At 39.9% G+C, this 14,172-nt stretch overlaps 1 protein-coding gene across 1 annotated transcript in view; it reads right to left on the reverse strand.

Annotated features, from left to right (window-relative positions):
* DCAF5 (DDB1 and CUL4 associated factor 5) overlaps positions 1-14,172 on the reverse strand; it is a 103,452-nt gene that overhangs the window by 81,568 nt on the left and 7,712 nt on the right. Inside the window, exons 2-4 of the mRNA XM_054026507.1 lie at positions 9,745-9,888; positions 5,839-5,875; positions 2,737-2,876 (exon numbers count right to left, since the gene is read on the reverse strand). Of these exons, the coding sequence (XP_053882482.1) occupies positions 2,737-2,876; positions 5,839-5,875; positions 9,745-9,888 (321 nt within the window). The remainder of the gene's footprint in view (positions 1-2,736; positions 2,877-5,838; positions 5,876-9,744; positions 9,889-14,172) is intronic.

Raw genomic sequence — 14,172 nt, forward strand, 5'->3', positions numbered from 1 at the left:
AAATATAGAAAACATCTAAAAACAATAAATGGTATTCTGTTAGTGTTTAACAGCATGATTAATCAAGATTTTTTTTTTGTGGAGAAAGTGGATGAGGAAAAATTTATTTACTTATTCCCATAATACAAGAACTAGGGGTCATCAAATGAAATTAATAGGCAGCAGGTTTAAAACAAATAAAAGGAAATTCTTCTTCACGCAGCGCACAGTCAACTTGTGGAACTCCTTACCTGAGGAGGTTGTGAAAGCTAGGACTATAACAGAGTTTAAAAGAGAACTGGATAAATTCATGGTGGTTAAGTCCATTAATGGCTATTAGCCAGGACAGGTAAGGAATGGTGTTGCTAGCCTCTGTCTGTCAGAGGGTGGAGATGGATGGCAGGGGAGAGATCACTTGATCATTGCTGTTAGGTTCACTCCCTCTGGGGTACCTGGCATTGGCCACTGTCGGTAGACAGCAACAGAGGGTCCTGTGGCACCTTTAAGACTAACAGAAGTATTGGGAGCATAAGCTTTCGTGGGTAAGAACCTCACTTCTTCAGATGCACCTCTTGCATCTGAAGAAGTGAGGTTCTTACCCACGAAAGCTTATGCTCCCAATACTCCTATTAGTCTTAAAGGTACCATAAGACCCTCTGTTGCTTTTTACAGATTCAGACTAACACGGCTACCCCCTCTGATACTTGTCGGTAGACAGGATACTGGGCTAGATGGACCTTTGGTCTGACCCGGTACGGCCTTTCTTATGTTCTTACGTTAAAATCTCTTGACAGCCCTTTTTTTGCAAAACGCAAAATGCAGTAGAAATGTTTTATTAAACTTCACTCTTTCCCCTCCTTTAGACAACATATAAAAGCAGCTTGAAAACTGAACCAAGCCTAGAACAAAATGTTAGATTTCACCACTAACCAAGCTATATAGAGCACTTGGCATATGTCACAGAATATTGTTATATTTGTGTTTGAATAGAGACAGACAAACTTCCAAGAACGATGCTGGCCAGTTCCAGGTTCTCTTTCTGTACTACAGAATGTACCACCACTGGGGACATCACAGCTACCTGAGAATTTCTGTGTGCTACAACAAACAGCCGGATTCAGAAAAGTTGTGGATTTATTTTAATTAGAGCATGGTTTATTTTTATTGTTTTGCAAAGAATTAAAAGAGAAACCCTTTTAAAAAGTACTGCATTAAGGCACTTAGTTTCCATATACAGAAAAGAACAAATTTTTCCAGGCAACTAATAAATGTATTTGCCTTCTGTCACATTAATTTAATAGATCAGGAAAGAACCTGAACACAAAGTAAGCACACACCCGAAAAACTCTCCTCATCACATAGAAGAAAGTGTAAATGCAGAAGCAGAAAATTTTACAGGAGCCAAATTAACGGCTCAGTAACCTCAAAGGTAAATGTTTAGTTCATGTTGCATACAGAAACTGGATTTATTATAGGTACTTCTGATGGGCTTTCATGTCTAGTTCAAGGACTCAGTTCATTCTAGGACCTGAAAATGCAGGCCAGAGGGGTAGTGCCTGCAACCCTGCTAATCACAGACAGCTGCACTAATCCCAGAAGTGGGTGGCACTGACATGTTAGTGGGCAAGGCCAGGACTCCTAGCAGATGACTAATTCAGTGAGGAACCAAAGTACTGTGGATCCAAACAGCAGCTTTATGCCAAATAAAATGTTATATTAGAGGGCAATAAGATGAAACTGATGTAAAGTCAGGGAGGAGAGAGAAAGGAAATAATTACTGCAGTGACATGATGCATGTTCTGAATTCAATTTCCAGACAGAAACTATTTTAAAATGGAGTTAAGGGGGAGAATACATACCAGTCATTTAGAGTGATATACTACAGGATATTGTAATTATCTCCAAAATGATCTTTATAATCCCAGGAAATTCAGATTTAAGATATGGAAATGCACAGTTAGAGCAGAGTTAAGGTTGTTTAGGTGCCCTATAATGAAACCATACAATAACCATAGGATTCTGATTAAGGCATTTTAATCTCAGATCTTTGATCTTTAGAAGATACTTCTTTTTCTAATGCGTCTTCAAAAAGGGACAAAGGGAAAAAAAGGAGAGCGTGGACACACCAACTGTTAGGAGATGGGATAGGCTCCCTGAATGTATGGATGCAGAAAAACGTATATTTAAAACTAAATATGATCTTTCGGATCTGATATTTGAAGCCGTGTAGGCTGGCAATCCTGTGCTATTACTAGGTTTGCCACCTTTCTAATGGCTGGTAACAGGACCCCGAGACCCCGTACCTTCTCAACCTCTTCCCCCAAGGCCCTGCCCCCGTCGCTGGCAGGGTCTTCACCTGCACAGCCGAGGCCGCCTTACCCACTACCTGAGGGCTGTGCAGGGCCACGCACCGCTGCAAGCCTCACAAGCAGCCTGGCCCCACAGGCAGCTGCAGCGGCTGCTGCACTGCCTCCTCCTTTCTGCTTAGGATTGCAACATTTTCCACAGATAAACAAAAACACACGGCACCCAGACAGACACACAAGCTGAAACCCGGACTGTCTGGGTGAAAACCAGATGGGTGGCAACCCTGGCTATTACCACAATCCAACATTAGTACAAGACAGCAAATCACCACCCACACCAATCATGCACCATACTCCTTCCCCAGCCCCCAAATCTACCCCAATAAAGGCAGCTTTTCTGCATTCAAGAGCTCTCTCTACATTAATACTCTTTTCTGCCTGCAGCTCTCACCTCCATGGGGAGACTCTCGGATATCCCAAATGAGAACCCGGCCATCGTCGGATGAACTGGCAAAGACGTTATCATTCACTGGGCTCACTGAAAGGCCATACACTGCATCTTCATGTGCAAACACATCCAAGGTCTCACTGCTGCAAGACAAATATGTATTATTTCCCCTCCTTTTGGTGTACATTGTTTCAGGAGGCAATTGATAGCCATAATTTTGTCACCTGGCAGTACTGAGCGACAAGATTAACACTGCTCAGACTAGATATGAAGTTCTTGTTATGGAGTTAAAAAACAATATTTGCTAACTAGACACCTACATATCTATCACAAAAAGCCTCCAAAGTGTGAAGGTGGCTACAAGAGTGAGGTTGCATTAGATAAGTTTTGCAATAAGTGAGCTCCATCAGTTCCTCTTTCTTTTCAGTCTTTTAAAGTTTACAAGCTACTAATATACTAGTAATTGTAAACAGAATTAATATAAAATAAACAGTTACTCAACTGTGATGTTTTAAGGAAGGGAACATAAGTAAAGTAATGGGGTAAATTCATATATATATTTAACACCAGGAATGAGTTTGGCCCAACATTCTGTGCTACTAACAGCACTGAAGCTTTTAAAATGGCAAGAACTTCATGCAAGGGTGGAGCCAGCAACTTTGACAATAATATTAAGGGAAAATACATTGTGGGGGTCATATCTGTTTTAAAGAAGTAACCTTGCTTAAGTTGTGCTTGTGTTTTTTATTTTATTTGCATTTCTTTAGGGAGTAAAAAAGGTGGTCTCAAAGTGTTCTGATTTTAGTTAAAGTTTTTGTTTGCTTGCTTGTTTTTTTACCTTGAAAGTATTATGAATGTCAGCTCTAGTTTCCTGTGTTTGAGAGGGGTCTTCCTGGGGCCCTAAAGATAGCTAGCTTTCATTTCTTAATTAAAAAGGGACAAGGAGGTGGGAGTGTTGATTCTTTAATACAAGCTCTCTTTCACCTAGAGGTGTGCCAATCATTGGAGTTAACTGTTAAAAGAACAACAGTTTTAAGAAGTCTCAGCTACTCAGCTTTCCTCTTGGGATGTCATTTCACTAGTTCTCCAATCAGTGTCTTCCAGGATAGACCACATCTGAATTTCTAATGTGGAAAACAAGCTGAGAAGACACTCCCCCCACAAACCCCTAGCCCCCTTTCCTCACATGTAATCTTTATCCAACATACAGTAGCAAAACAAGGGTTCAAGCCCAGTTTCTACTCTCCTCCCATTTTTGTAGGTCACTTTGAAAAGGACCAAGAAAGGAAGAATGCCAAGAAAAGACAGGCCATCATGACTACTTAAAGGCTAGAACAGCCAGTGAGAGACTCCTGGATTTGCTGTATTTCTTGGGGAACAACCTAGATGCACAATCTGTCTAGCAAAAACTCCAGGGTACAGCAAGTCCTTCAAGGAAATCCTGTCTGAAATTAATGCAAGTTTTAGCAGAGCCCATGCTAGAACTGCTGATCTAGGAGACAGATCGAGTAACTGTCTCAGAGGTGACTAACTTGGAAAGCAGTTTTGATAATGTAAAGGCTAGAATAGCAGCAGCAGGAAGTTCCACTTGAGCATATGAAAAAAAAATAAAAAAGAATCTGATGGAGCTAGTTTACATACAGCCATCATTAAAACATAAAATGTTAAACAGTGAAATTTTAGAAAATTAAAATCAGAATTCAAAATATCACCCTGACTGCGTTCCCCGCAGAAGATGGTGCAAAGTATTGCAGTAATAGAGGAAGGGGTCAAATGTGCTGCAATTGGACAGAATAAATCTGAAAATCCAGTATGTAACAGAAGCACATGCCAAAACAAAATCAAAGGAAGGACTGTACTTAAAACAAACACTCAAGCAAGATATATGGTGAACAATCACTTTCTATAAAAGATGCCAGTGATAAAGACTTCTTGTCAAAACTAGGAGGGAATGGGGGAGGGTGGGGAGAAGAGATATAAAACAAAACTGTGTACGGTTTTTGTTTTGTTTTACATTCCCAGGTGTAAGCCAGAGAACACAAGCAAAGTGGAGAGGATTTGTTCTTACTAAGAATGAGTGTGAAGAGCAAGCCATACAGCGGTTATATTTTCTCTTCAGTCAAAAGTCAAGTCAGACACTCAGGTGAAACATTTATTTTGGGACTTTTATTCAGCATAAAGAGTTTTGAACACACTTAGCAACAGAGATCCTTCCAAATTATGCTAACCAGGACTCAGGCAACACAGAGATTTAAGGTTTATATTTCTCACTATTCTTAGATCCGTTCTTGCCTTGTCTGACTTCATATTCATTTTTCATCAGTGCACATTACTTAATCTTTATTACTTAACAGTTTGTGGGAGCTAAACAGCATGTACAGACCAAAACATTAGCCCACAAAGGTTGCACCCCAGAAATCAAATCCAGATCAGAAGAAACTTACTATCCTGATTGTTCAACTCTGATATTTAGACAGGGTAACACTATGTTGTCAAAATATACTTTGGATAACCTTTCTACCCATGTTATCTCACCATATCACTTCTAGGACACAATTCCCCACAGCCTCGTACTTCTGATATCAAGTGGGTGTAAAATCCTATAGGTGTGAATGACCAATGCCTTGCACCGTGTGTAGTTATTTACACCTGTAGGATTTTACACTCACTTTGTACCAAAACCGCAAGGCTTTGGGGAACTGGGCCCTTGGAGCCAGATTTTTAAAAGGTATTTAGGCACTTAACTCCCCTTGACTTCAGTGGGAATTAGGTGCGTAGGTGCTTTTGAAAATCCCACTAGGGCCTCGATACCTTTAAAAAATGTGGCCCTTCAACTTTATAATTCCCCATTTGCAACATACTACTGTCTTCATAAGAGTACCTATCCCCCCGCCCACCCAAATAACATGAAACCAAAGGGAAAACCTCCCCACAATGTAATATTTTTACTTCAAAATGTCACCTTTTTTGTTTTTGTTTTTTTATAAAGACAGTACGTTTTGGGCTAAAATGTTCTAGAAGAAAAGTAAAGACCATCAGTTTGGACGCCTCCAGTGACTAAGGTTATGAAGCTGAAGCAGCAGTGGAAACAAACTATGCATTTACCTTTCAACATCATGGAGTATAACTTGCTCATCATTGCCTATAAAGAGAAATATAAACACTTAAAATCACGTACTGGTCATTAAAACTTTATAGTGAAGAAAAAAAGGTTTTGTAATTTCCATTTTGAAAACAAAAGCATTGTGGAGTGATGACCAGCCTGGTTGCCCAATGGTCAGCACTCTGCTCGTCTACACAGAGGCTCTGGGTCAATTTCTGGTTGTTGTCTAAAGCACCAAGCCTTAGAAGAGTGAAGAGTGCTGTAGAGGTAGTAAGTCTTAAATAAGGCATGCCTCACATTGCTCAGATACTTCAGTTAGTTAATTAAGGAGTGTTGCTGATAATGCTCTGACCAGTGAGCCAAAATTTTAGTGCATGCATGGGTGGAGAAGGTGATGATGAGAAGGTTCAGGTCTCCTACAGAGACACTTATACCCACTGCAATTCACAAGGAAAGATGTAACTGCTTAAGCTGTTACATCAGAGGAAGGGCAAACTAGATGCTATCATAGTTTTAGCATTTGAATTGTGAGCCCAGTGCACTCTGCATGTTAGTACAACAATGCTCAGTGCTGCTGCAGTGACAGCATATTGGGCTACAATCACTGTTATGCAGGTGTGCACACACACACACACTACTGTGACCACAATTATTTTCATGTTAAAAATCAGATAGCCTCCCTTGATCATGTTCGTTAAATGCAAGTCAAACTGTCCATATCAACTGCAGGCCAAGGGGACTGCATCCATAAAAAATATCCTGGTCCCTCCAGGTATCCCCAATTTCTAGTAATGAAGGTTGTTCCCTTCTCTATACTAAACACTAGCAAATACAGGTTTAGCTTCTTCGGTTTATGAAAGATTCAACACAGCATTATGCATGCAGTTACCATTCATTTGCAGTGGAATGAAGAAAGGATAAAATAAAAACCAAAGAACCTCATCCCTAGTCTAAGTGCATCTATCCATCCCGTAAATATGATGCCAGCTATCAAGCAGTGAAGCTCATGTGATGTTCAGGAGAATGAACAAGGGTTCAGAAGGAACAAAAATCCATTTATTGATATGCATTTTAAATGTAAGGAGGACTCTAAATTTTGGTTCATCTTGTACATGTTTAAATCTGTTTGCTCCATGGAATAAACATGAGAAATAAGTTTACATGTAGCTAAGTGGAGGCAAGAAGTGTTTTCCTATGTCCACAAACTCTCTTTAGAGGCTCCTGGCAAATGAGGACACAGAACAACCATTACTGTGCCAGCATTAGGCTATGTTTACACTTCAGTTTATGCCGGCATTGTGTGTGTTGCTCAGGGGTGTGAATAAACCACCTGTCTGAGCATCATAAGTTACACCGACATCAGTGCTTTTGTGCACAGCGCTATGTCAGCAGGAGCATTTCTCCTACCGACACAGCTTCTGCCATTCTCGGAGTTGGTGCAGCGTTGTACATGTAGACACGCCCTTAGATTACTGTGTAGTGGCTCTTTTCCATGGTCCCTTAATCAAGCCATTTACACAAAGTGCCTAGTTTAGATCCAATAAAGCCACATTGATTTCTATGAAATTACACCAATGATGAATCTGGCCTAGTTTTTCCACAGACTTCGAACTCCACCCAATATACACAGATGAACTGGGGAGGAAGCCATCATATCAGGCTGACTTCAATCTCCTACATATTAAGGAACCTGCTTTCCCCTCCCACCACAAGCTGCAGGAGCAGAATGAGGAGGAAGAGAGAAGTGGGGGGGGGGGGGGGAGGGGGGAGAATACAAAGTGGCCATGACTTGCCTCTATCTCTGGTTCTGTTGCTATGGTGGGAGGAAAAGATGGGGATGTGGCCAGGACCACAAGTTGACTGGGTTACACATGGCACCCTAGTAGTTGTTTGCTGTTAAAAGTGTCACCACCATTCAGGTAAGTAGGGTTTACAATAACTTGGTTTTACTGTGATATTTAAAGAAAATTCATACCCTTTGTGGAGATTAATTTGGTAAGAAGTGTGTGTGTGTGTGTGTCACTCTTCCACTTCATTTGGAACATCTCCCCTTTTACACTGGTTATGACAACGAAAGACCAGAAAATGCCCACTGTTCTATTCAATTATACTTCTGGGGATGGAATAAAGCATATACAGAAGGTGGTTTGGTAGTCGAAGCCCCAGATTTGTATTAGTGGGACTCCATGGAACCACAAGTTCAGTTCAGCTTTTCATTCACCCAAAGTATGAAGTTGAGTTCAATACAGTTTACTATGAGTATTTAAAAACCATTCATGTTCTCTGTGTTCATTGAACATTAAAGGCTCCATGGCACTCTTTGTAGGAGCAGGGTTTGCCTGGTGTCTTTGGCCAAAGTTTCCTTTCCAAAGTTTGTTGTGCAGAGCACTGTCCACCCAGCTGCTGCCCACTGCTCTAGAAGTACTATGATATTATAATCTCTACCTGTATACATACACACAAAATGCTTTGAGATCTTTTGGGCAGTAGACTATATATAAAGTGAAAAATATATATTTGTTTTGGCAACCTGCGTCAATCCATAACAAACACACTGTCAAACATTTTCATGATAAGGGGGAGCTCTTCTTTCACTGTGAGTATGAACTAACAGTTACACTCACCTTAATCAAGTTTCCATATTTTAGTTTTTCAATTTGCAAAAATAATCTGATTTTCTGTGGTTGAACTTCAACTCAATTCAAATTGCAATATTATATTGGATAGGGAAAAACCTTTACACTTGCACTTCTATCAGACCTTTCAAGGATGAATCCACTTTATAAAGTATATTTAGCGCCTTTTATAAAGGGAAATAAAATAGAGAAGATAAGAGACTTAGTTTACAGCACTGACTATAAAGTTCACAAAATCTCAGTGGGAGAAGGAAATCAAGAGCTCCAAAAATATGCTAAAAAAGAAACAAACTTAATTACATCATAGGGTGGGCAGATGAAGGATACACATTTCTTTCCCTTCTTTACTGGTCTCAGACTGTAGAAGGAATGCTCTGCATGGATTTTGATACATATGCATATATCCATTCATTAAAACATGTTTCTTCCCCTCTTCTCTGAAAAAAAAAAAAAAGTGTGTGTGTGTGGGGGGGGGGGGGAAAATCTAGTACTGATGAAAGGTGTCAGACCAAAAATTTTAGAGACTGCAGTCTTCTATATATTTTTCCAGATCAAGTACATGTTTCTGCCACACAGCTTCTGTCCCAATACCTCAATCCTGAATTTTAAGAATGAAAATTGTTCAGTTTTAACAGTCAGTTTACCACCAAAGTGAAGCAAGACTATCAGCAAGTGGGCCAATCAGTGCCAAGTGTGCTGGTGGTTTTTCAATGTAGGCATCTGCCCACTGAAAGCTGGAATGAGATCCCAAGCTCATTTCAGAGACCACTGAACAGCCATCAGATGGTAACAGCATTTGATCACTACTAACCTGTTCTAAATTTGAACTGGCAACCTATAATGAAAGCTCAGTATTCCATGCATACTTGTGGAACAGTCAGAGACGATTCTGTTGGAGGGCCTGCTCCTTAGCTGAGCCAGAGCTCAAGGAAGGGCAAAGGTGGCTTTTAGCCATCTATCCACTTCTTCAATCTCCAAGGGCTGATTTGGACCAAATGATATCTTCCAGAAGTCTCAGAGTGTTAGGCCTCCTATGCCAGGTTGGGGGAGGGGTCAGGAGCAATGGCATAGAGCAGACTATGCCAGCTCAGCAACATAAATAAATAAATAAATAAAAAATGTTCCCATTTCAGGGGACTCCTCAGGGGCCAATTTAGAGCAGTTCTGTGCAGGCCAATAGGTCTTTGTGAGGGATAGGATCTGGCTCATTGTTTTTATTCTAAAGAGTTTATAATCCAGTTTCCTTAAATTAAGTTTCTTTTCCTCCCTTACCTCCAGAGAACACTTTTGTGTTACCACTGTTGAAAGCTAGGCAGAAGATGTTAGAATGATGTTCCCCTTTCAGCTGCACTGGTTTGACTCTGGAGTGGATGGCTTGTTCCATATGCCAAAGCAGGACCCGGCGGTCATCCCCTCCTACAAAAAAGGAAAGGAAGCCTGTGTGACAGACTGAACTAAATGTAAGCCAATGGAAAAGAGAAGTAAGGTATTTAACACTGTCAACATTCACACAGGCTTTGTTGGGATCCAGATTAGTTTACCACACAGCCCCCCCCCCCCCCCCCTTCCACCTCCATTGGTTTGGATATGCTAATAGTTATGAACAAAATTATTCACATCAAGATATAACACCTGGACATTTGGTTATCATTTATGAAATGCAGAGAAGACAGTAGGTTAAGTCTAAAAGATTAAATACTTTCTTTTTGAAAACAAAAAACAAACAAACATTCTTTCAGCATATACAGACACCATCAGCCTGCAGGGACCAAAAGAACCTCACATATGGACATAACACCCTGTTCTGTAGCCAGCCCAATTTAAATATCAAGATTTGAATACAGATGCATCAGCATGCCCTCTCAACCTGCTGTTAAATTAAAGACTTGTAAAGGGTAAAAAATGTATTTCTGTGGTGAATACCTGTCACAGGTCGGTTAATAGTGGCAATCAACAGAGCAATATGGGCTTAAAACCATTTTTTTTTATTCGCAGCTCATTGTACTTTTGACCATTAACCTGGTCACCATTTTGAAAGGCAGTAAACCATCCATAAAATACACTCAAATATTTGCCAGACAGATAAGGCAAAAGTTGGCAAGGAAAGAAATATTAGCTGGTTTTCAAACTTCTAAAAAGAAGTAGTAAAACAGTTATTAGACTTAGGCAGAATAGAATTTGACAATGCCCTTTGAATATACAATGCTTTTGAAAAGTATATGTTTGAAGATTTGGATAAGAAAGTATTTTTTAAAGGAACAGCCAAATAAGTTAGGCTCAAAATAAATTTAGTTGGTGATTTTTATATGTGAACAACAAATTATATTGGAGATTAGACGAGTCATTACATATAGAAAAAATTCAGTTAAAACAACATTTTAACATTTCCTTGCACAACTGGAAGCCCAAAACACAGCAAACTTGGGCCATTGTATAGGCCAAAAGTGAAACAGACTATAACCAAAATGAAGCTGATTGCTTGGATAATAAAATCAAACCAAAGTCAAATGCATAGAGTTATAAAAAACAAAAAACCCACACACTAAAAAGATTAAATATAATAAAATTTGTTAAAGCTTTTTTAGTGACAGAAAGAAATTTTTTCATGGAATTGAGTTATACTGAATGTGCCTTAAGTTACTAGTTTCTCAGCTAAGTCAAGTGTCTTAAGGCAATCCTTTTAAAATCTATTAAACAGCACAGCAGTATTCAAACACTTCTTATACAGTAAATTCTTAGGGACAGAGACCATCCCTTCTTCTATTTTTGTACTGCACAGTGCAAGCTGATGATATATGATAGACTTGTAATGTGTTTGATAATCACTAGGAATAGAGATGCCAAATAAGTGACATGTCCAGATTAATTATAAATGAACTTCAGTTTATTGGAAACTGATGTGAGCTTGGCTTTCTTGCTGGCTGGAAATGTGGCACAGGAAGTTCACGTGTACACTCCAGCTGTTTTAGATGAGTGAGTAATTAATAAGTGAAGGCTTCAGATAAATGCAAGAGGCAGTCATTGAAATACATTAAATTAAGTCTTTAAGCTGAAGAAACCTGGCAGACACTGACACTTTTAATTGGTTACTTTTCAGAGATCAGAGTTATTGTCAAAGTATCAACTTGTTTGTGACAATCATGTCTTTTAGTTGTCACCAGCCAGCACACCAGCAGTTTAGCTCAAGCCTTCAATATGTAGGGGAGGTGATCAGCAACATTACTGTACTTCTATCAGCTATGTCTTGAGATGTACATTGTAAGAGGGCTTTTTAGAGAGTCAAAATATAATTTAATATTCTATTGTGGGAACAACATAAGACTGTAAAACCACCACCACATGCCTACCTTACCCTAATGCTCCTAGTTCTCAAACATGACTACCATCAACTAGGATTCCCACAAATTCTGTTAATTCTGTAAAAAGTGCATTTCCTGTGAATGCAATCTTTAAGAGTTAAGGACGTCACCAAGTAAGGCAACATTTACAACCCCATCAACCTAAGTTCACATTTTACCACCTGAACGACACAATATCACGGACACTCAGAATGTTCATCTGTAAAATAAATTCCCTTTGACTTCCAACAGACATTCAGTCCTGCTCTGACAGAAGCTATGAAGGTTACCCAAGCAAGCATAAGCATTGCACAGCAGGGCTTCCCTGCTGCAGAACTTTGTACATTTAGTGCATGTGTTCGGAAGAGGAGGAATTACAATTTGGATGGGATATACAGTGGGAAAGAGTCTTATCCATGTTACAATTTAACACTTTCAAGTACTGAGAGTTCAACATGTATTCCCTCTCCCTGTCGCCTTTATACACCCCCTTCTCTTTAATGGGTTCCTGTTCCCTGCAACTCCCCTTTATGCCTCCCAGACATATGCAACACTCCCCTGCAAACCTCTGAATAGCCTTTCTGGGCATCCACCCCATCCACAGCCACCTGCAGACCAGCTAAAGTTTGGTACAGAGAATATGGATTACCTAGTAGGGTTCAGATTGACATGTGCCAATCTGGAGAGCCATGATCATGGAGGTATGGTCTCCATTTGGCCAACTACAAGTTCCCCTTCTCAGGAAAAAAGTGTAACTCCTCCCTATTTCCTGCCCATTCCATGCATCCTATTGCTAATATCTTAGGTATATATGTGGCTACTCCATTATGACACCATCTGAGCATCTCATTATCTTTAGTATATACTTATCCTCATATCAACCCTGTAAGATGGAGATAATAGCAATTCCCTATTTTACAGATGGGGACTGAAGCAATGAAAGACTAAGGCCTAGTCTACAATGAAAAATTTTGCTGGCATAGTTATGCCAACTGTCAGGGAAGAGTAGAAACAAAACCGGCGCATCTAACCAGCATCTCTCCACCTGCAAAAGCCCTAGTGTAGATGCAGCTATACTGTCAAAAAAGTCATTTTGCTGTAGAGCTTATTTCATTTGGGAAACTGTTACACACTATACCAGCAAGAGAACTCTTTCAGCAGTACAAGTTGCATCTCCACTAGGAGTGTTTATTAGCAAAGCTATACCCACAAACCCTTTCTAGTGTAGGCAAGGCCTAAGAAATTTGCCCACGGGGTCACACAAAATCTGTGGCAGAACTGGGCACTGAATCCAGGCCTCTGAATCATAGGCTAGCACCCTACCCGCTGGACCATCCTTTCTCTAGGACATGGTGGAAGAAGGCAAAGGGATTTTAGATTCGCAGGTAAAGTTGCCTGAGAAGTACAGCTTATAGCTCCTCTCTGAAGGCAAATCTCTCATAGCTCACTACAAGAAAGTCCAAGAGTCCCAGTGCTCCTGGACTGGGACTCCCACTACCAAAGTTTAAGTCCAAAAAAAACCTATAGTTGCACAGCTGGATGGATGGATGTAGTGGCAGCACAGAGGAAGCTAAAGTGTAGAGTTTGTGTATTACTGACCCCATCCCATCTAAAATGGTGGTTAGAATAACTAGTAGGTGTATGACTGGCAGTGCTTTACAGTGTCATAGTAGCATTAGAGAAGATTTGAATGATCCATGAAAATTTTTTTGATGAAAATTCCTTCTGAGTTGATATTTGCTATGCTGTTTCTCAGACAGAAAACGAATGGTTCTGAAGTTTTATTTAAAAAAAAAAATCCATTGAGTCATAATCTGTTGATAATTACTTGCATTATGATTTTTCCCGGTACTGATAATAAGCTTAGACCTCTATATTATTTGCATCGGCAGGATATCCTTTCTTCAGGATTGGGAAATAATAATTAAAGTAATTGTCAACAGAACAAGTCCAGTTTTAGAGAAACTAGTAGGCACGAAACAATGAGACTTCAAACCAGGCCAAAGTTACACTGATCACACTCAGAGTTGACGGGGAGGAAGGGGGGGGAGGAGAGAAGAGAATGGGGATTAAAGATGTTTGCTGTTTTCATCAACTTGAAGAAGGCTTTTGATTTGGTTTGGAGGAAAGCATTAAGAAAAGTAGTAAAATCAAATGGAGTTCCAGATAGGGTAACTGCAATTGTAAAAGAAAATTATGTACTGAGAAAATTAAGCAACTGGTTCAAGTCAAAGTTTAGTGTAAGACAAGGAGGCATGGAATCCTCATCACTTTTCATCATGTTCTTAAATTGGAGGTCAGGAATGGTAAGCAAATTGGAGGGCATGGCACTCTAATCTAGAGTTAAGCTCTTTACTTATTC

This window comes from Malaclemys terrapin, chromosome 4 (genome assembly GCF_027887155.1).
Source record: "Malaclemys terrapin pileata isolate rMalTer1 chromosome 4, rMalTer1.hap1, whole genome shotgun sequence".
Lineage (NCBI taxonomy): Eukaryota > Metazoa > Chordata > Testudines > Emydidae > Malaclemys > Malaclemys terrapin.